The sequence below is a fragment of the Garra rufa genome, chromosome 2 (assembly GCF_049309525.1).
Source record: "Garra rufa chromosome 2, GarRuf1.0, whole genome shotgun sequence".
NCBI lineage: Eukaryota > Metazoa > Chordata > Actinopteri > Cypriniformes > Cyprinidae > Garra > Garra rufa.
The window spans coordinates 39,117,038-39,139,923 of NC_133362.1; the positions used below are offsets into that span (position 1 = coordinate 39,117,038).

The following is a 22,886-nucleotide window of genomic DNA, read 5'->3' on the forward strand; positions in this document are numbered from 1 at the left end:
GCTCTTCTATTAAATTTATTTAAAAATGGTTATTCCTGTACCAGGGCTCGCAAAATTTCAAAATTTCTGGTAGCCCTTTGGGCATGTACTCTTCAGATTTTGGTAGCCCGAAATTTAATTTAACTAGCCCAAATAAAAAAATACCTTTTTTTAAATATAGAAAATCAGATAGGAGTCTAATCAAAAACGTTTTTAATACACAAATATAAACAAATATCAAGGAAGTAAATTTATTTTTATTATATTTATTTCATTTAGTGTATCTGCAGAATTTTTAAATATTAATTTAAAGCAATTCATGACCCTTTTTAAGATCTGCACAAGTAAAATAAACAGTAGCCTAATGGGATTGGACAATGTAAAGTAGAATATTAAGCTATAAAATGACATGATTTAAAATTCAGATACAGTAGTTTCGCACAAAAACACAATATCTTACACTACGGCATTTCATCCTTTATACCATTAAAAGGGATAAATTAAGTATATAGTTTATTATATTTATTTAAAACATAAATATTACTGTACTTGTTTACATTTTTAGAAGGCACCTTAACTTTTTACATTTACAACTCTGTGTTTGCTGCATAAAAACATGGGTCGATAATTGCAATAATTTGACCATAAACAGCTGAAAAAAATGTGGAAATAAAAATTCATTGTCTGTCACGAGGGGGCGCTTTAGGAGCGCTGAAATATTACGGTTTCCATAGTAACAGCTGTACACAAAGCCGTATTAACGCAGTTTTATCAGGTATGAAATGAAAATGCAAACGACACGTTTCTGAGGACAGTCGGATCCCTTCAGAAACATACATATAAAGACATCCGTGCCACATTTTGTCTTTGAAGTGCATCGTGCATATTTCTTCAATGACATCATTGCCTTTTGAAGTTTAATCCAGCCCTATCGTGATTCTCGTCTTTCCGTCCTCAACTGTAAGACCTCTTAAATTATAATTAAGACGTTACTTATACTATTTAACATATTTAAAACTTTTTATGGCCTTAAATTTGATACAACTAAGTTCTTGAGTTTTTAAGGATCTGCAGGAGCTCTCTACTTTACGATAGACCGTCGGGCAGCCCGGTCAAACGTTTTGGTAGCCCGACTGAAAAACACAATAGCACTGTGTCAGTCACCTCTTTTACCCCCACCCCCCGACTCCTGAATGTCACTCACTCACTCATGCGGGCATACACTGACTGCGGTCTCATGAGGAAACGCAGCTTTTTGATATTAAGTTTTTCTTGTTCCCGAATACAAATATTTTTTAAAGTATTTGTTCCAGTTAAGTATTCGTAAAAAACACGCTATTTGTGCCTTTCCGAATACCGTATTCGGGTTCGGCTCCACCCCTACTAGGGATGTAACGATATTATCAATATTGTGGTATTGCGATAGCAAAACGGTCTTAATATTATCATGGCTACAAGACGATATTTAAGTCTTTCAGGCAAAAAGTGTTGATTTTTAAAATGTTCTAATATAAAAGGTCTTTAAAGTTGTGCTTTGGGCCATTATGCTTTGGTACAGTATCTGTCAAACAAACTAAAACCGAAATGGAGTTAATCCATTCATCAAGTGTTCTCGCTGTGCATTTCAAAGCAAAGCGTGCACTTTGTTCAGGTGATCAGCTCATGATGTGGTGTTTTCCATGCCTCAGAACGGCTCAGTTCACAGTGATTTTATTTTACAGTGCAATTGTTTTACAATAAATGGCTATTACTGTTATAGGAATAACAATAAAATAAAATTGTTATTTCTAATATTATATGTGAACTTGGTCTTAAGTAGCATGGGTATATTTGTAGCAACAGCCAAAAACACAATGTATGGGTCAAAATTATTGATTTTTCTTTTATGCCAAAAATCATTAGGATATTAAGTAAAGATCATATTCCATGAAGATATTTTGTAAGTTTCCTATAGTAAATATATCAAAATGTAACTTTTGATTAGTAATAAGCAATGCTAAGAACTTAATTTGGACAACAATAAAGGCCATTTTCTCAATATGTAGATTTTTTTGCATCCTCAGATTGCATCCTAACAAACCATACATCAGAAGAAAGCTTTTTTATTTAGCTTTCAGATGATGTATAGATCTCAATTTAAAAAAAAAAACTGACTCTTATGACTGGTTTTGTGGTCCAGGGCAGTGTTGTTTTTGACAACCATCTTAGATTTAGTCTTAGTCTTTTGGACTAAAATGGTTATTAGTTTTAGTCAAATTTTAGTCACTTCTATATGTGATAGTTTTAGTCCAATTTTAGTCGACGAAAAGTCAAAAAGGTTTTAGTCTAGTTTTAGTCTACGAAAAGTCAAAAAGGTTTTAGTCTAGTTTTAGTCAAAAAAAAGGGGGAAAAGTAGTCTTTTAACAAATTAATGTAGGTCATTAAGTATTTTGCTGTTGGGTAGTGTCACTTAAGTTCTGAAAATAGCAGATCTATAGTTCAACACAATGTGAGCTTCCGGATCGACTATTTTCACCAATAATTACAATAATGAAGGAATGTTTTAAAACATAAAAGACAAACAAGGATAGAATGCTAAAGCGGCTTGCCATACTAGTATGACAAGGAGTTTTTAATGCTAAAACGGCTTGCCATAGCGTCAGATACTTTCCGGTTTTAATTGGCATGCACAATAAGCGGAAATGTCATGCATTTTAAACGTCTGACGGACCACCCACTAACATTTTCGTCTATTCTCGTCTCGTCAACGAAAACTCACACACGTCTCGTCATGTTTTAGTCATCAACGAGCCATTTTTATGTCGTCAACGTCTCGTTATCGTCATGGAAAAAAGTGGCGTCAACGAAATGATTTCGTCATCGTCATCGTTGACGAAATCAACACTGGTCCAGGGTCACATATTCTAATTTGTTTGGCTTCCTAAAACACCAGTGTTAAATGTAAATTAGACTGAGACAGTATACCACAAATAAAAAGAGGGTTGATTCCCCTTTTACATTCAGGTACAAGTCAATTCACTGACCTTTTTTTAGACTTAAGTTTTCTTAGTTAAGAACATGGGTTGGAACTCTTAATTTTGAGCTCTCAAAGTACAAAGAAGAATTGAACTTTAAAATGTACAAAATTGTAATTTTTTTCCAAGTTTTCATTAGTCTTTTTTTAAATAATCACAATAAATATTATATTGTATGCTACATGTCGCAATACTGTTGTATCGTGAGATTTTTATATCGTTACATCCCTAAACATTACCCACACTAAAGGAGCAGCTTTAAAGGCTCCCTGTTGTTTGATGGTTTAATGTCTAATAAATAGAAAATTAATTCATTGTTTTATATTTTATATTTTTTATAAATTTTAATAGATTTATATTATAGGATGTTTTATTTTTTATATATTAGTAGTAGAAGTAACAAGAACAACAACAAAATAATAATTATTAGTAGAAGTAGTATTAAATTGTGCAAGCTTAGAAACAATCACAGCAAGCCTGGACTCCTTTTTTCTTTTTTAAAATCAAAAATCACAATTATTAGAGATATTTAAAATATGATTTTTTCCCCTAAATCGTGCAGTCCATCATAACACTATGAATGTTTTCTGTGCTAATACTTACGTTATTGTGATGTCCAATTAAATAACTGTATTCTCAAAATTTTGGTAGATAAAAAGTGACTTAGAATTTAATGATTTAATAATGCTGTGTGCTTTTCTAAACGTAACGTTTATACTGTTTGCCGACACCTAATGTGTGTATATATATATGTACCTGAATCCTCTCCATTTTGCCTTTTTATCTTTCTCTGAGCCTCTTCAGCCTAAAAGACAAAACAGGAAAATAAAATAAACATAGGTTTTCAACAATTGTTCTTTCTGAGTTTCAATTCCGATAATGCAGTGTTACCTTAGACTGGTCAGCTCTTGAGTAATGGTGGAAGTAAAGGTTAAACATCTTGGCAGACTCTGGCCTGAGTTTATAAAGTCCTCTACCAGTCACACCAGGCTTCCTATACAACACAATTCACAAAGGATTACACACAGACCAATTCAACTCTTTGGGCAACACTCTTTTATTCAAGACACTCACTTAAACAAAGCCACACTGTCAATGACCCTCTCCATGCCGGTTTCTTTATTCTCCTGTGTGCAGAAAACAAAAAGTGTATAAAAAACCACTAGGTGGCAGTCAAATACAAAACATGGTTTTGCTACGGGTGTTTTAAATCATCACGAACTTTAGAACAAGATCAATTCTTTTAAAACGCTTATTTTCAGAGCAGTTGTTAAGTCAGCACAGAGATCTATCACAAAGCTATTCTCTGCTTAATAAAGATCAGGATCAGGAATGGGAATTATACAAAAATAAATAATGGCTTAATGGCAGTGTTTTAAAACATTATTTTATCTTTTCAAAGCCATTTTTTAAGATTTCAAAGCCAACAGAACTACTTATGATCTTTGATAAAGATGAAACTAAGAATTGGCTTACATTCTCAGGAAGGGCTTTGACCAGCTCGCTGTGGGCCATGGGTCGAATGCATAGCTGGTGAACGATCTCTCGCCTTATCTCATCAGAGCACTCCACCTGACCAACACCTGCTGTGTATCGCTCCCCTGCAGGAAAGAAACAAACATGAAAAGCACGTAAGGATTTTTTTACTTTCTAAGGTGTCTAATAAGCTTGATACACCTGTACGCCAACATTTAAAGGATGTGTGTTGAGAAATAATCACTCACCCACGATCATAATGACCAGATGCAGCATCTCCTCAATTAATGTGTTATTCTGCTGAACCACATCCTGACAGAGAGAAAAAACACACAGCACAGGCAACAGAAATGAGTGCAAGAAGAGAAATCAAACAAACAAAGAAAAAAAAAAAAAAAAGGAATGAGGACAAACAGTGGTTTGGAGGCAAGCAGACCTTGTTAGCATTCTCTCTGCTGTATCTCTTTCTGCAGTCTGCTGAGCTGAAGATATGATAGAGCTCAAAACGGCTCAACATGATCATCAGGAAGTGGTTCGGATCCATCATGGAAGCCCCAGCCTAGATCCAAAAACAGCTTGAGTAAGAATTTATACTTAGCAGAGAGAAATAAATCAAATTGTGCTGAACGTTTTTTTATACATTGCTTTCATATTAATTAAAGACACTTTCCTGTCAAACTGCCATTAATGCAGTGCATCCAGAATGATATTTTACATAGATATTCTCTACAATCACTATGATTTTAATAATATCAGTTAATTTAAGACATATTTTAGATGTATTGTTAGGTCGGTCAAATTATTATTGTGTGTATAAGTATTAACTGTTAGTATTATTGGTTAGGATTTATTTTTGGCTTTCTTTGGACATTTCTGACAAAAATGTGCTTTAAAAACATGGCCATTAAAGAATCATCAAATTTTCAAATATAAAAAGGGTATTGTGGGCCCTATGAAATTAGTTTATCTGTTATATCTGTTTATCTGTTATGTATATCATGATTTTTTTCAGAAATATCACAATTTTATAACGATTCTTTTGTCAGCCAAACTAATTTCCCCCATTTATAGAAACAAAAATCTTACAAGCTAACAAAATACAAACTAAAAGAATAGCAGATATTTAGGCCAAAGTGGGCGAAGATATATAAAAAAAAAAAAAAAAAATCTTTGTCATTTTATCTTTGGTATTAAAAAAATAAGAACAAAAAAAGGCTACATGTTACAAATACTCATTTATAATTTATAATAAATTAGTATTTAAATAATATTTAAATAATATTTTCAGGTACAGTAGGTGTATTTATCACTAGCATTTAAGAAATTTAATTAACAAATATAAAAATAAAATACTATATACACTACATATAAAAATTATACATTGCCTCTATTAAAGCAACTGTATTAAAGTTCTTCAGTCAAGCGCAGTGGGTGATTTTCCTTTTTGTGTTTTGTTTTATTAGCATACCATCACCCATAAATGACAACTCTGTCATCATTAATCATTCCCAAGGTTTTTTTTTAAGCATAAAACATGTTGAACATAAAACATATTTTGAATAATGTTGGTAACTGAACAGTTGCTGGTCCTCATAGTATTATAATTATAAATAAATGTTTCTCTTTTCATTTGGGAAAGAAATACTTATTGGATAATAATTTTGGAATGAAATCTCTTTACACTACTGACCTGAAGCATGATGAGGTCTTTATCAAACATCTCCACTCTACACTTCACATTGTGGTAATAATAGATCTGCAAAAACAATTGAACAAATTAAAGGCAACAATCAAACTGTTAAACGTCCTGAGTATTAGATTGAAACAAATCAAGAAGCTTCTTGCCTGATTGACCAAAGAGAAGCCATTTCTTCTCCACATCCCAGCATGCACCTGAGCACAGAGTACAAGGCAGCGAAGCGGGTGCTCGATCAACATGGGTGGACTCAATTCACTCTGCAGAAGACAAAAGAGGTCTCAGAAATCACCAAGATTGTTTTAAAACAATTCTCACGAACCAAAACCCCCCAACTTACCAGTGGCAGCTGCTCAGGGAATCGATAGGCAACCTCAATTTTGCTCAGCAGAGCATGTAAACCTAACAGGAAGAGAGTTGAGGTTCAGTTGACATGTGGTATGGATACCCATCAACCACTGCAATTTCAAAAGCAAATTCCTATACTCTATACACACAAAATAATTCAAAAGATTCACGTTGGATCATGTGTGAAACCATGTTCGACTGACCTGCTAAAAGCCGGGACACAGGCAGGTGTATGCTGACTTTCTCCTGAGAGACGCAGTAGCGGATTGTGTCAACGGAGTGGCCGCACATGCTGAGGGTTATGGGCTGCTCCCCATCTGTAAAACCACTGTGGCAGTGAGTCAGCGCGCTTAGGCACTTCTTATAGGCTTCGATCAGCACTCGCTCCTGCACATGTTAAAAATAACAGACTTGTATCAAAGCTCAAAGGTGCATTTTGGGTACTAACTTGACTGACTCGGTCTCTAACAGGCACTTACATCACTGGCACACCATTCCTGCATCATAGAGATGATATGTGTGAGCTTCATCTGTAAGGTAAACGCTGCCTCCCATTCTGGCTCCATCTCTATGTGCTGTCCCACTTGTCGCACTACTGGGTCCATCCCCTGCAAAGAGGACACACACAGATGTTTTAGTGCCTACTCAATTCCCACTGACACACAATCCCAAAATCTGATTAGTATAATCACCTGCATGCATTTCAGCAACTCCAAGAAAGCATCAAAACCTTCCAGGTACTTTTCCCTGAGTTGGTCGGTCCACTCTGTTGGACGGCTTATCAGGACATACCTGCATCAAAGAGAAATGCTTGATGAAATGTGACCCTGGACCACCAAAACAGTCTTCAAAGGATTATTCACTTTCAGAACTAAGGTACTCAACCTCTTGTCATCCAAGATGCTCATGTCTTAATTTCTTTACGACTGAAGAAAGAATGTTTTTTGAGGAAAACATTTTAGGATTTCTCTCCATATAATGGATATGTATGGTGCCATTAAGTTTAAACGTCCAAAATGCAGTTGAAATTCAGCTTCAAAGGGCTCTAAATGATCCCAGCCAAGGAAGAAGGGTTTTATTTAGCGAAACGGTTGGTTATTTTCTAAACAAATTGACAACTTATATACCGTTTAACCTCATGTCTTGTGCATGCGTAGTCCGTTTAATCCAGGTCAATACAGTTAGGGTATGTCGAAAAACTTCCATCTCGTTTTCTTCCCCCAACTTCAAAATCGTTCTATAGTCGTGGCCAAAAGTTTTGAGAATGACACAAATATTAGTTTTCACAAAGTTTGCTGCTAAATTGCTTTTAGATCTTTGTTTCAGTTGTTTCTGTGATGTACTGAAATATAATTACAAGCACTTCATACGTTTCAAAGGCTTTTATGGACAATTACATGACATTTATGCAAAGAGTCAGTATTTGCAGTGTTGGCCCTTCTTTTTCAGGACCTCTGCAATTCGACTGGGCATGCTCTCAATGAACTTCTGGGCCAAATCCTGACTGATAGCAACCCATTCTTTCATAATCACTTCTTGGAGTTTGTCAGAATTGGTGGGTTTTTGTTTGTCCACCCGCCTCTTGAGGATTGACCACAAGTTCTCAATGGGATTAAGATCTGGGGAGTTTCCAGGCCATGGACCCAAAATTTCAACATTTTGAACCCCAAGCCACTTAGTTATCACTTTTGCCTTATGGCACGGTGCTCCATCGTGCTGGAAAATGCATTGTTCTTCACCAAACTGTTGTTGGATTGTTGGAAGAAGTTGCTGTTGGAGGGTGTTTTGGTACCATTCTTTATTCATGGCTGTGTTTTGGGGCAAAATTGTGAGTGAGCCCACTCCCTTGGATGAGAAGCAACCCCACACATGAATGGTCTCAGGATGCTTTACTGTTGGCATGACACAGGACTGATGGTAGCGCTCACCTTTTCTTCTCCGGACAAGCCTTTTTCCAGAAGCCCCAAACAATCAGAAAGAGGCTTCATCGGAGAATATGACTTTGCCCCAGTCCTCAGCAGTCCATTCGCCATACTTTTTGCAGAAGATCAATCTGTCCCTGATGTTTTTTTGGAGAGAAGTGGCTTCTTTGCTGCCCTTCTTGACACCAGGCCATCTTCCAAAAGTCTTGGCCTCACTGTGCGTGCAGATGCGCTCACACCTGCCTGCTGCCATTCCTGAGCAAGCTCTGCACTGGTGGCACTCCGATCCCGCAGCTGAATCCTCTTTAGGAGACAAACCTGGCGCTTGCTGGACTTTCTTGGATGCCCTGAAGCCTTCTTAACAAGAATTGAACCTCTTTCCTTGAAGTTCTTGATGATCCTATAAATTGTTGATTTAGGTGCAATCTTAGTAGCCACAATATCCTTGCCTGTGAAGCCATTTTTATGCAACGCAATGATGGCTGCACGCGTTTCTTTGCAGGTCACCATGGTTAACAATGGAAGAACAATGATTTCAAGCATCACCCTCCTTTTAACATGTCAAGTCTGCCATTCTAACCCAATCAGCCTGACATAATGATCTCCAGCCTTGTGCTCATCAGCATTCTCACCTGAGTTAACAAGACGATTACTGAAATGATCTCAGCAGGTCCTTTAATGACAGCAATGAAATGCAGTGGAAAGTTTTTTTCGGGATTAAGTAAATTTTCATGGCAAAGAAGGACTATGCAATTCATCTGATCACTCTTCATAACATTCTGGAGTATATGCAAATTGCTATTATAAAAACTTAAGCAGCAACTTTTCCAATTTCCAATATTTATGTAATTCTCTTTTGGCCACGACTGTACATTGCTGCAGAAGTGCCGAACCAGTGTTTACAAAGTTAACATACAAATAAGATCAAACGCCCTTTACGAAAAAAGGTAAAACAGCGTTGTTTTGAAGTTCGATTTTAAAGTTGAAGGCAAAAAGGTGGGAGTTTTTCAACATACCCTAACTATATTGACCCAGATCACACAGACTACACATCGCAGAGACGAGACAAGACGAGCATTTGAGGTTAAAAAGTATATAAATTGTCAACAAATAACCAATCGTTTCACTAGAAAAGACCCCTCTTCCTCGTCTGGGATCGTTTAGAGCCCTTTGAACCTGCGTTTAAACTGCATTTTGAAAGTTCAAACTTGGGGGCACAATACATATACATTACATGGAGAGAAATCCTGAAATGTTTTCCTCAAAAAACAATTTCGTTACGACTGAAGAAAGAAAGACATGAACATCTTGGATGACAAGGGGGTGAGTACATTATCTGTAAATTTTTGTTCTGGAAGTGAACTACTCCTTTAAGTATCACGGGTATATTTGTAGCAATAGCCAAAAATACACTGTATGGGTAAAAAAGATCCAATTTTATGCCAAAAATCATTAGGATATCAAGCAAAGATCATGTTCCATGAAGATATTTTGTAAATTTCCTACTTTAAATATATCAAAACTTAATTTTTGATTAGTAATATGCATTGGTAAAAACTTAATTTGGCAACTTTATAGGCAATTATTTTTGCACCATCAGAATCCAGATTTTCAAAAAGTTGTATCTCAACCAAATATTGTACTATCCTAACAAACCAATGGAAAGCTTATTCATTCAGAAAATGTTATTCTTAATGACCCTTATGACTGGTTTTGTGGTCCAGGGTCACAAATGGGAAATTTAGACACAAAATGATACTCTAAATGAAGTCCTTCCTGTGTAAATGGGTGGACGCTCTTAGAATCTTACTTGAGGTCTCCAATAAGGCTCTGGACTCGGCGGAATTTGAAGGCCTGTTGTGCGGTGTAGCGTTCGAACTGAAAGCGACCCTGCAGGTCTCTGTGTCTGAGGTGGTCCATGAATGTGCGGATGATGGTGGTCATCAGGTTCTCCTCTGTGATCAACATCCGCGCCTGAAAATATCAGATACACCACTGCTACACCTGACCAACAACTGGAGGTTTGGGCGATATGCTTAGGGCCCTATGATTTCCCCCTAATACTACTACTACTAAAATGAAACAAACATTATTTTTTAGGGTATAATCACACATCATTTCTTCCTTGTTTTAATTTTAATAGTAAATCCCCTTTGTAAAAAAATAAAAAGTTTGCTTAATTTTCAATCATTAAACGATAAATGCAACTAATGTTTTATGCCTTCATTTGATAAACAGAAAATTTAAAAATACACAACGCAGAATTTCTGAGGGGAAAATCAAGTATACATTCAAATAATTAGACATGCTAAAACGCAGAATTTGATAACAATAAAACATATGGTGAGAAAAAATAAAACATATCTTAGGGCCCTAAACATGTCATTTTGTGTTAATCTTTTAACAAACTGATGTGAAATTGTATACATTTCATGATTTTAATTAATTAGACATGCTTTTTGATTAATACTATTTAATTTAACCATTTAAAGGTAGTCTAGAAAAAATCAAATGGGAAAAAAATAAAACTAAATTTGTGAAAAAAATTAAAATGGATTTTATAGAGCCCTGTATGCTGTTTTTTTTCCATATGCGAAATTCAATTTTAATGAGAGAAGATGAGACAGAAGAGAATATGAAAACAAAGGCAAGGGAAAGGAAGAAGAAAGATGTGGAAGTGCAGAGGGAAATAAAGAGAGGAAAGCAAAGAGGATGAAAACAAGAAGAGTAGTGAAGCAGCTGAAAATATTTGGTGAGAAATAAATTTTTGGTGTAAGCGATAATTTACTGATGGGGAGACGTTTAATTAACACTTCTTAAATGGTGCGTTTAGACTATGTCAGCGTTCAGTTTGTGTACGCAGCGTAGACAAGCTACAAGAGAAACCTGCCAAAACAATATCAATATCTTAATTTAATTTGATTACAATTTGAATTTGATATGTGAACAAAACTTCTTTAAAACCAAATTATTTGTTTGAGGAAGAGGAAGGAAGGAACAAGAGTAAGGAAAGAGGCAGGAACAATTGAAAAAGAAAGTAGGACAGATGGAAAGGAAAGCCAAAGAGTGAAAAGGACATGGAAGAAGAGACCAAACACCCGAAATAACAAGCCTCTTCCTCATGGCAGACCTTGCATGTACTTACCAGAGAAGGCACGGTGAACATTTGCACAGAGAGATCAGTGACGGAGAACTCCCTGTCGTGGTCGTCTTTCACGTAGTCGCTCTGCAAGCGCTCATAGTTCTGCAGGCAGTGGTGAAGGAGGCGGAGGAGAGGAGAAAGAGGCAGAAGAGAAAGGAGAGGTGTGTGGGATTGGTGGTACTCACCACAGTAGGGGCGGTGAAGAGCTGCACTGACAGAGAGGTCACTGACACTACACGCTCGTGGTCGTCCTCCATAAAATCTGTCTGGAGGCGCCGGTAATTCTAAGGGAAGGGGGGAAGGGGGCAGATTCACCTTCCTGGTCAGAGGTCTGGGCCATCTGCAGTTACGTCCCCCGACTCGGTTCTATGTCAGGCACATGTGGCCTGAAGTTACACCGTGGCACTGGGGCACGTGTGGAGCCGGGGGACTCGAGCTAAGGCTAATCTTTACACACTGTTTTAATACTAGACTTTGTAGAGTTGTTTAAGCAAAGGTAGAAATCTGTCAGCCACACCTGTGTCAGGGCCCTATGATTTCAGCAATGTGGAAAACTGGTATGCATTCATAAAACTAATTTACAGTATGTCTATGCATATTAAAAATGTAAATGAAGTCCATTGTACAGTATAATTCACTTACCAAAATAATAATACAATTTTAAAAATAATAATTGAAGGAAAATCAGATTATTTTTCTTTAATTACCACTATTTTTATGGAAGCCCGTTTCTGCCCCTAAATAAAAAATAAAAAAGGTAATTGCGACTTTTTATCTCACAATTCTGACTTTTTTTCTCAGAACTGAGATATAAACAATTGCGAGCTAAGTCAGAATTGCCAGATAAACTCACAATTTTGAGAAATAAAGTCAGAGTTATGAGAAATAAACTCGCAATTCTGACTTTTTTCTTGTAATTGCAACTTTGTATTTCGCAATTCTGACTTTTTCTTGTAATTGCAACTTTGTATCTCGCAATTCTGACTTTTTCTGGTAATTGCAACTTTGTATCTCGCAATCCTGACTTTTTCTGGTAATTGCAACTTTGTATCTCGCAATTCTGACTTTTTCTGGTAATTGCAACTTTGTATCTCGCAATCCTGACTTTTTCTTGTAATTGCAACTTTGCATCTCGCAATCCTGACTTTTTCTTGTAATTGCAACTTTGCATCTCGCAATTCTGACTTTTTCTTGTAATTGCAACTTTGTATCTCGCAATTCTGACTTTTTCTGGTAATTGCAACTTTGTATCTCGCAATTCTGACTTTTTCTTGTAATTGCAACTTTGTATTTCGCAATTCTGACTTTTTCTGGTAATTGCAACTTTGTATTTCGCAATTCTGACTTTTTCTGGTAATTGCAACTTTGCATCTCGCAATTCTGACTTTTTCTGGTAATTGCAACTTTGCATCTCGCAATTCTGACTTTTTCTGGTAATTGCAACTTTGCATCTCGCAATTCTGACTTTTTCTGGTAATTGCAACTTTGTATCTCGCAATCCTGACTTTTTCTGGTAATTGCAACTTTGCATCTCGCAATTCTGACTTTTTCTGGTAATTGCAACTTTGTATCTCGCAATCCTGACTTTTTCTGGTAATTGCAACTTTGTATCTCGCAATTCTGACTTTTTCTTGTAATTGCAACTTTGTATCTCGCAATTCTGACTTTTTCTTGTAATTGCAACTTTGTATTTCGCAATTCTGACTTTTTCTTGTAATTGCAACTTTGTATCTCGCAATTCTGACTTTTTCTTGTAATTGCAACTTTGTATCTCGCAATTCTGACTTTTTCTGGTAATTGCAACTTTGTATCTCGCAATCCTGACTTTTTCTGGTAATTGCAACTTTGCATCTCGCAATTCTGACTTTTTCTGGTAATTGCAACTTTGTATCTCGCAATCCTGACTTTTTCTGGTAATTGCAACTTTGTATCTCGCAATTCTGACTTTTTCTTGTAATTGCAACTTTGTATTTCGCAATTCTGACTTTTTCTTGTAATTGCAACTTTGTATTTCGCAATTCTGACTTTTTCTTGTAATTGCAACTTTGTATCTCGCAATTCTGACTTTTTCTTGTAATTGCAACTTTGTATCTCGCAATTCTGACTTTTTCTTGTAATTGCAACTTTGCATCTCGCAATTCTGACTTTTTCTGGTAATTGCAACTTTGCATCTCGCAATTCTGACTTTTTCTGGTAATTGCAACTTTGTATCTCGCAATCCTGACTTTTTCTGGTAATTGCAACTTTGTATCTCGCAATTCTGACTTTTTCTTGTAATTGCAACTTTGTATTTCGCAATTCTGACTTTTTCTTGTAATTGCAACTTTGTATCTCGCAATTCTGACTTTTTCTTGTAATTGCAACTTTGTATCTCGCAATTCTGACTTTTTCTTGTAATTGCAACTTTGCATCTCGCAATTCTGACTTTTTCTGGTAATTGCAACTTTGTATCTCGCAATTCTGACTTTTTCTGGTAATTGCAACTTTGTATCTCGCAATCCTGACTTTTTCTGGTAATTGCAACTTTGTATCTCGCAATTCTGACTTTTTCTTGTAATTGCAACTTTGTATTTCGCAATTCTGACTTTTTCTGGTAATTGCAACTTTGTATCTCGCAATCCTGACCTTTTCTGGTAATTGCAACTTTGTATCTTGCAATTTTGACTTTTTTCTCAAAATTGTGAGATATAAACTCGCAATTGTGAGTTATGAAGTCAGAACTGCTAGATATAAAGTCAGAATTGTGGGATATAAACTCGCAATTTTGACATTTTCTTGCAATTGCAACATTGTATCTCGTAATTAACTTTCTTGCAATTGCAACTTTGTATCTCGCAATTGACGACTTCTCAAAATTGTGAGATATAAACTCGCAATTGCGAGTTAAAAAGTCAGAATTGTTATATATAAACTCAGAATTGTGGGATATAAACTCACAATTGCCAGAAATAAAGTCAGAATTGTGAGAAACTCGCAATCCTGACTTTTTCTGGTAATTGCAACTTTGTATCTCGCAATTCTAACTTTTTTTCTCAAAATCGTGAGATATAGATCCAAGTGCGAGTTATAATGTCCAGTTCTGAGGAGAAAAAAAAAGACTGATATGTTCACAGAATTGCAAGTTTATATCACACAGTTCTAACTTCATTTCTCAGAATTGCGAGTTTATATCTTTTGAAATTTGACTTTATAACTTGCAATTGTGAATTTATATCTCAATTCTGAGAAAAAAAAGTCGGAATTCAGAAAGTCGCAATAACCTTTTTTATTTGCTATTCAGTGGCAGAAACAGGCTTCCATAATTTGTTTTATTAACTTGATAATAAATTAAAGCATTTTAAATTATACGATTTTAAATTTAAATTGTTCAAGTTTTATGAATTCAATTGATTATAAGAAAATTGGGAACAAATAAAACATTTCATGTCCATAAAAATGTAATGTTATTTAAAAAAAATTATGTATACATTATTTTAATTTGAGAAGTTAAATGGACAAGTCTTAGAAATAATAATGTTATTATGTTACATTAATAATGTAGGGCCCTACATCAGAGTGCATGCTGAAAGACTGATTTCCTGCTGTCACAGCGTGATTGGGTCAGTTGGAGGACTGCAGCAGGCAGCGAATCAAAGACAGCCAGAGCAGCTCCTCTAAGTCACAGTATCTCTCTCTATTACACATGCTCGCTCTCTGAGATGATACCCCTCACTGAACAGGGAATGGCTGCTCAAACTCTCTTTTCCTCATAAATCAGCTGAATCAAACTAAGTCTGAAGTGAAAGTGAACTGGGAGTTCTAGTAAGAATACAGACTTGGCATATTCTAGACAAGCTTGTGGAAACTGAAATCAATTCTGTCTCACAGGACGGTGCAGTAAATTTAATTTATAACGTTTGAGTTAAAACTAAATGGATTACCACAGAAAATAATTTCACCAGTTTGTAAAAACAAACATAAATTGTATGCCGGTAATGAACTTAAACTGAAATGTGTGTCAAGTGAACAAGTATTATGTTTTGTAGCAATATGTTTGAAAATGTACGCATTTTAATGTTAATTCTTAAGTAATGCATTGCACTATAGACTTTCAGTGTAAGAGTATTAATGTAATTTGAGTTGAAAATATTCTCTGTGGTAAAACAAACATGACAAATTCTTGTAAAAAAAAAAAAAAAACTTGTAACATGGACCCAGAACATTTAACATTACACTTGTGCTTTCACTGAATTTAAAATCAATATTTAAAAGGTTAGTTCACCCTAAAATGAAAAATCTATCATTCACTCATCCTAAACCAATGAAGTTTGTTCCTGTATGTCAAGTACAGTTGAGCTTTCAATGTAAAAAAAAAATAGCAGTTTTCAATCAGAATATATTTTAAAATGTAATTTATTCCTGTGATCAAAGCAGCATTTTCAGCGTCATGCATCATTACTCCAGTCTACAGTGTCACATGATCCTTCAGAAACTATTCTAATACGCTGATTTATTATCAAGTTTGGAAACAGTTGTGCTGCTTAATATTTTGCTGGAACCTGTGATACTTTAAGGATTCTTTAATAAATAAAAGGTTCAAAAGAACAACATTTATTTAAAATGGAAATATTTTGTAAAAAAATATATAAACTACCATTTAAAAATTTTTGATCAGTACATTTTTATACTCTTTTTTTTTTTCAAATAAGTTATTACTTTTATTCAGCAAGGATATGTTAAATTGATAAGTGATAGAACAGACTTATACTGTTAGAAAAAAAAAATCTATTTTAAATAAATGCTTTTCTTTTATCTTTTTATTTATTTTATTTATTTAACAAATCCTGAAAGAAAAGAATCAGTTTCCAAAAAAAAAAAAAAATCTGTTTTCAATATTAAAATAGTTTATTAAAAAACATTATTTTAAATTGTAATAATATTTCACAATATTACAGCTTTGTCTGTATTTTTGTCTGTATTTTGAGCAGAAGAGAATACTTTAAAAAAATAATAATTACTGATTACTTTTTTTCATTTTTGGGTAAACTATCCCCGTAACACAGAGGCTGTTACTCTGTAACATTTTAAACTAAGTAAAGATAGGTAAGTGCCCAGATGAGAATGTAAAGCCAGTGGCAATGCATTATATTATAAATATATTATATATTTTGCTTCATGGATTCAACCAATTATGACTTCTGGTTTCTTAAAATTTCACCACTTTTTGGGGCTATATGGGGTTTTTGGTTGATCAATACAAGGACTGTACCATTATAAATGGAAGTCTTACCTTTGCAAACTGGATGGCAAAAAGTTTTTTGTACTTTGGATCCATGAGTAGGCTGCTCATAAAGAGCTGGTGGTAAACATTTCTTGCTCCTGCAGGAAACAAGATTAGAAACAGCATGAGCTTAACTGGGTGAATCTCACAAAACCACGTCAAGAACACTGCCAAATATATAATGCAATTTATTTGTATGATTTTCTTGAAATGTATTTATTTAACCAGTGGAGTGTAGGAATGGAAAGACACTCGATTGAGAATAATAGGAATACAAACTCAATGTACAATCACATTACTTTAATGACACTTGGATGGGACATCAGTCTTGTCAGTCATAAAATGCAAATAAATACGGCAAATAAATTTCACTTGTCCTAAAATATGCTTCATTTTCCTGTAATATAAAACATCTCAATCTGTTTTTCTTTTGATTTGGTGGTAAAGTGTGATCTGGGCATGCTTTTATGCCATTTACTGGGCTTGTGTGTTTCTGCAGTGCTGCAGTATCTCAGTAGAGCTGATGTCAGCACAATCATTCATTCACCTTTCCACATCTTGGAGTCACAGAGCATGAGTGTGTCCACTAGAGATGAGTTCTCTCCCTCCGGTCCTCGCTGCAGACCCACCTGGCACAGGATCCTCCTCAGAGCATCTGCTGGGAACAGCAATAAACTCAGGCACTGATTCATTACAGCAGTCTGACACAGAGCACACTGCTATATTAAAGGGGACATGACATGAGAATCAAATCTGCCTTCATCTTTAGACATGTTAGAGGTCTTCGTACTATTAAAACATCCTGAAAGATTTCATAGCTTAAAATGCATTTATTAAAAAATATATATATTTATAAATTAAGTATTCATTTATTCAATTTCCAAAAACAGCTCGTTCGGATATTGGGGGATTTGTGATGTCACATGAGCACATAAATTTGCATACGACTGGCTCTAGAGCAAGACATTGTCGCAAAATAATAGTTTTTCCACATATATATTTGTCACCCCTTTAAACACAGAACTTGTTGTAGCATCTGATAAACTAATGATGACCATAATAACACAACTATTTTATTGAAATAAACATTTTAGGGATGCACCGAAACTAAAATTCTTGACTGAAGCCGAACAAAATTAAACACCGGGGCGAAGGCCGATTACCGAATGTGTTTTTTCCCCATGCATTTTACCAATGTTTTTTTTCACCATCGCATAAATTAAATAGCCAAAAAATAAATTACAAAACAACAATCCAAAATATCTACTTAACCCTGAACATTTTGTAACATTCTAGTAGACATTATAGCCTACCGACAAAGCACAATTTAACCAAAAATTTATAATTTAGTAATATATTCTTTGGCCATTTTTAAGACCCGCTTCTTGAATCAGGCATGTGTTTTTTAAATGTACAAATAAATGCAGCCTTGCTGAGCAAAGGAGAATGTTATAATAAATGTATTAATACAGCTGTTGTAATGATTGTTATCATTATTTTCATCTTTTATTTTATTTTATTTTAAAGAACAACAGTAAAATTACAATGCTAACATTTATGAATGTTGACTTTTATTTTAGCGAAAACCCACAAGACCTCAGTACTACTTTTTGCTGACAGCAGCAGATTTATGAATGATTCTCATCAGACTTCCTGCCTTGGACTTTGAACCCTGGCTAAGGAGCTTGTGCAGAGCTGTCAGAATACATACAGTTAGTGCATGTACTAGACAACAAAATGTTCTGTAGTTTATTTACTAATGGTTTAAGGCCATTTTGCGATTTCAGTCATTATACAGTAACCAGAAACAACCACCCCTTTCTTTTCTCATCAAAGACATGTGATGCAATTCTAAACAGTGTCTCGCTGTCTGTGCTTATAATGAGTTATGCATCTTTCTCGAACAGTTTTAAACTACGACATGTTTGCTGCATTAGTGTGCACCTCTATTTGATCGTGTCACGTCATTGCTCAGTGTAATTTATTCAGCCTTTTTGCTTATTTGGCCGAATAATTTCGGTTGCCAAACATTCGGTGCATCCCTAAAAAAAAAAAAAAATATTGCAACAGCTAAGTGATATAATATAAAAATTAATAATATGAAGAGCTTAAAAGGAAAAAATTCAAAGAAACAAAAAGTGACAAAGACTAAGGAGCCTGACCTGAGTATCTGATGATTTGGCCAAGCCAGGTGAGAGCTTTGAGTGCAAAACACTGATGAGCCACTATAGAGGAGTGCATGACTTGAACCCGCAGGGGTTTCGTCTGCCGACTCGTGTTCCTCTGCAAAACATGTTTCCAAACACATTCACAAACCAATTACATTTACATGTTTACAATGATGCTAAATTGTGACACGTGCTGGCAAAGTGAATCGAAATGAGCAAATTTTCAAAAATGACTTTATTTTCACATTCTCCAATAAAACACCATTAGAAGCCGTTTCTGAAGAGAGAGATCTATATTTAGAAGTACTGTAATGCATGGATCTAATATAATGTTACACATCAGATATTTTCCCAACCATTAACTAAACGTTATTGTAAGACATAACAGATTATGTTTGTGACATTTTTCGCAATAATGTACTTCACAGGGAGACTGCGCACTCTCAAGGTGCGTTCACACCGGACGCGAATGAAGCGGCAAGCGCAAGTGATTTACATGTTAAGTCAATGCAAAGACGCGAATAGCCATCCTGCGGCGCGAAACGTTGAGCGTTTCAAGCGATTGCCGCGCGAGTTCAAAAATCTGAACTTTGGCGAAAATCCGCACCGCGTTAACCAATCAGGAGCTTGCTCTAGTAGTGACGGAGGCAGAAATCCGAAACAACAATGGCGGACAAAATCACCGTTGCTGTCTGTGGTTCCTCGGAGCTGTACGATACATCTTTGGACTTTTGTAGAAACAGGAATAAAAGGGATCTTGCTAGGAATAAAGTGAGTGAAGAGGTCGGACAATCTGGTTAGTTTTAAAAAAACGCTCTTTACTCAATTTGACCTACATATACATACATATTGAGACTACAAGCAAGCTAAAGCTGGCAAATTGAGCTCATTCACCTATTTTACAACTACTTTCCCGCTGACGAGTGGCAGAAGCCCCTCCCTTGACGCGAATTTGCGTCTGTTGTGAAGAAAATGTCACGCGCGAATGACGCGAATTTTACCGTGCGAATGGCGCGAGTAAACTCAAATGTTCAAGCGTTCAACTACGCACGAATAGCGTGTTTTTTCCGCGCAAGTCACGTCCGGTGTGTACGCACCATCAGAGAGGTGCATTTTATGCACACGCTTTGCAAATGTCAGTCAGCACGATCGTTTTGTTTTTATCAGCATGGGTTTGAAAATCATATTTCACTGGTTTGGGCTTAAAGGAGTAGTTCATTTTCAGAACAACAATTTACAGATAATGTACTCAGCCCCTTGTCATCCAAGATGTTCATGTCTTTCTTTCTTCAGTCGTAAAGAAATGGTGTTTTTTGAGGAAAACATTTCAGGATTTTTCTCCATATAACGGACTTCTATGGTGCCCCCGAGTTTGAACTTCCAAAATGCAGTTTAAATGCAGCTTCAAAGGGCTCTTAATGATACCAGCCGAGGAAGAAGGGTCTTATCTAGTGAAATGATCGGTTATTTTCAAGAAACATTTACAATTTATATACTTTTTAATCTCAAATGCTCGTCTTGCCGAGCTAGAAAAGATGAGAATTTGTGGTTAAATTATATAAATAGTCATTTCTTTTTAGAAAATGACCCATCATTTTGTTAGATAAGACCCTTTTTTCCTCGGCTGTGATCGTTTAGAGCCCTTTGAAGCTGCATTTTGGAAGTTCAAATTCAGGGGCACCATAAAAGTCCATTATATGGAGAGAAATCCTGAAATGTTTTCCTCAAAAAAACAATTTCCTTATGACTGAAGAAAGAACGACATAAACATCTTGGATGACAAGGGGGTGAGTACATTATCTGTAAATTTCTGTTCTGAAAGTGAACTACTCCTTTAAGTCATTGAGAATTCAATTTGAATATTCACGAAGCTGGAATGCTGCGCTTTGCAACAATAGACCTACAACTTGTGGGAAGCAGCAGCAGTCATCCAGAAGTGAGCAGAGAAAAAGCTACTCCTCTCAGAAAATGTACAAATAAAGATCATTTTAGATGTTTAAGTACTATTTGTAACATTGGGGTCGGTAGAAAATGCCTTAATGAACACCTTTTTGTGAAAACCTTAAATTTTACCAAAAGTGACATTTTCCACTTCTTTTGCCTGTAGCTCAAAATTAGGCTGTGTGCATCCCGACTCATTTTGCCAGCATGGGTCACAATTGTTGTGGTTGTTTTTTTTTTACTCTTTTTTACTCTTTATCGACTGACAGGAAAACCTTCAGCCTGACTGCTTAGAGATGTAGTAAAAGTTATTCACCTTACAAGCCACATGATTTGAGGCATCACTTTTGTATGTAGCACAAAAGTGCATCGACAATCAAGTTTATCAGTTTAAATCAAGTTTATAATTATGGAAATAGTAATAGTGATGCGTATTTCTGCAAACACAACTAACAATCTTGTTTGTGATCAATGTGTAATTGACTGGTGCTGTAACTGCTATATGCAAATTGGGGAGCATTTTTCCACAAAACTTAAATGAATGTTCTAGTTAACCTGACCTTTTAGTACAAAGAGCAAAAAACCCAATCGATTTACACATCTGAAGCAAACGGATAGGATTTGTGATTGTTTATAACTCACCACAATAACAGATTTGGCCTGCTCGCAAAACTGGAAGTCCCCAAAGCGAACAGACTTCCTTCCCTAAATACAGTGAACAGAAGTAATCAATGAACAAAAGCACAAACTGGCTGTGCTTAACTTTAAGCCTGAATAATGGCACTGTGGAAGTAACAGCAGGTGAACTTACATCTCTGTCCACGGTGGTGGCAAAACTGACGGCCTCTTTCTGAGTGCAGTTCACAGCTTTCTGTAGTGTATAGATGACCTGCTCATATGTGTGGACCTCATCATTGAACAGCATGCAATAGTACGTGTCTCCACGCACCCTTGAGAACAACAAAAAAAAAACAATTTACATTTCTTTAAATATACTAACATAACATACAGTACAATCAAAAGCGATGACATGCATGAGGGATGATCTTGAGGGATTAAAATGCACCCCCTAAAACCTGGTTCTTCTGATTAGGGAGCACTCTGGCCCAATAATTGACAAATTTATCAATTTTCTTTGTTTCAACTCGTAAGTGTAAATTTTAGTTCCAAAAATGTGTATTTGCTTATATATAGTTTTATGCAAAAGTTTGGGAACCCCTTGCAGAATCTGTAAAAAATGCAAATGATTTTAACAAAATAAGAGATATCATACAAAATGCATAATATTTTTTATTTAGTACTGTCCTGAGTAAGATATTTTACATAAGAGATGTGCACATATAGTCCACAAGTCAAAACAATAGCTGAAATTATTAAAATAACCCCCTGTAAAAGTTTGGGTTTTGGTTTCTTTTTTTTTTTTTTTATCAATATATTTATTATTTTGCATCAACAATTTACAGAATTATTTCAATATACATGTAAACATTCTTTTCTAACCACCCTTCACCCCAGTCCCACCCTCACTAGACAGAACACTTAAATGGATATAATTGTAAGGCATTGAGCTGATGTGTAAAATAAGAGGAAATAAACAATGATAACAAATAATAGAGTAAAGCCATGAAGAGTCACATTCTCCCATCAGCATTTTCAGTCAATGTAACATCCACATTATTCATGTATTCAATAAATGTGCCCCAAATCTTTTCAAACATTGATGACTTTTTTTTAAGATTAAACATTATTTTTTCAACAGGAACATAAGATGAAAGTTCTCTAAGCCAAACAATGTGACTTGGTGGTTCTACTGATTTCCACTGTATAGCTATGCATTTCTTTGCTGCTATCAAAGCCATTTTAACTAAACGTAAATTCTTCCTTTGATCAAGCTGCAGAACTGATTCATCCCCCAGTAACATAAGTCTTGGATCAGGTGG

At 35.4% G+C, this 22,886-nt stretch overlaps 1 protein-coding gene across 3 annotated transcripts in view; it reads right to left on the reverse strand.

Moving 5' to 3' along the window:
- The window catches only part of LOC141325498 (E3 ubiquitin-protein ligase UBR2-like), a 39,986-nt gene extending 18,101 nt beyond the window's left edge, over positions 1 to 21,885 (reverse strand). For 2 of the 3 annotated variants that reach the window (XM_073834237.1, XM_073834235.1), the window contains exons 1-19: positions 21,758 to 21,885; positions 21,589 to 21,651; positions 19,000 to 19,120; positions 17,385 to 17,492; positions 16,847 to 16,935; positions 11,581 to 11,679; positions 10,246 to 10,409; positions 7,206 to 7,305; positions 6,993 to 7,121; positions 6,717 to 6,900; positions 6,506 to 6,567; positions 6,315 to 6,425; positions 6,160 to 6,225; positions 4,906 to 5,028; positions 4,718 to 4,781; positions 4,470 to 4,594; positions 4,068 to 4,120; positions 3,885 to 3,987; positions 3,750 to 3,798 (exon numbers count right to left, since the gene is read on the reverse strand). In XM_073834237.1, the coding sequence (XP_073690338.1) occupies positions 3,750 to 3,798; positions 3,885 to 3,987; positions 4,068 to 4,120; positions 4,470 to 4,594; positions 4,718 to 4,781; positions 4,906 to 5,028; positions 6,160 to 6,225; positions 6,315 to 6,425; positions 6,506 to 6,567; positions 6,717 to 6,900; positions 6,993 to 7,121; positions 7,206 to 7,305; positions 10,246 to 10,409; positions 11,581 to 11,679; positions 16,847 to 16,935; positions 17,385 to 17,492; positions 19,000 to 19,120; positions 21,589 to 21,651; positions 21,758 to 21,871 (1,927 nt within the window). In that variant the 5' untranslated portion in view covers positions 21,872 to 21,885. Of the gene's footprint in view, positions 1 to 3,749; positions 3,799 to 3,884; positions 3,988 to 4,067; positions 4,121 to 4,469; positions 4,595 to 4,717; positions 4,782 to 4,905; positions 5,029 to 6,159; positions 6,226 to 6,314; positions 6,426 to 6,505; positions 6,568 to 6,716; positions 6,901 to 6,992; positions 7,122 to 7,205; positions 7,306 to 10,245; positions 10,410 to 11,580; positions 11,680 to 11,762; positions 11,862 to 16,846; positions 16,936 to 17,384; positions 17,493 to 18,999; positions 19,121 to 21,588; positions 21,652 to 21,757 lie in introns of all 3 variants that reach the window. The other variant, XM_073834236.1, reaches the window with a different exon arrangement.
- Positions 21,886 to 22,886: the final 1,001 nt, after the last annotated feature.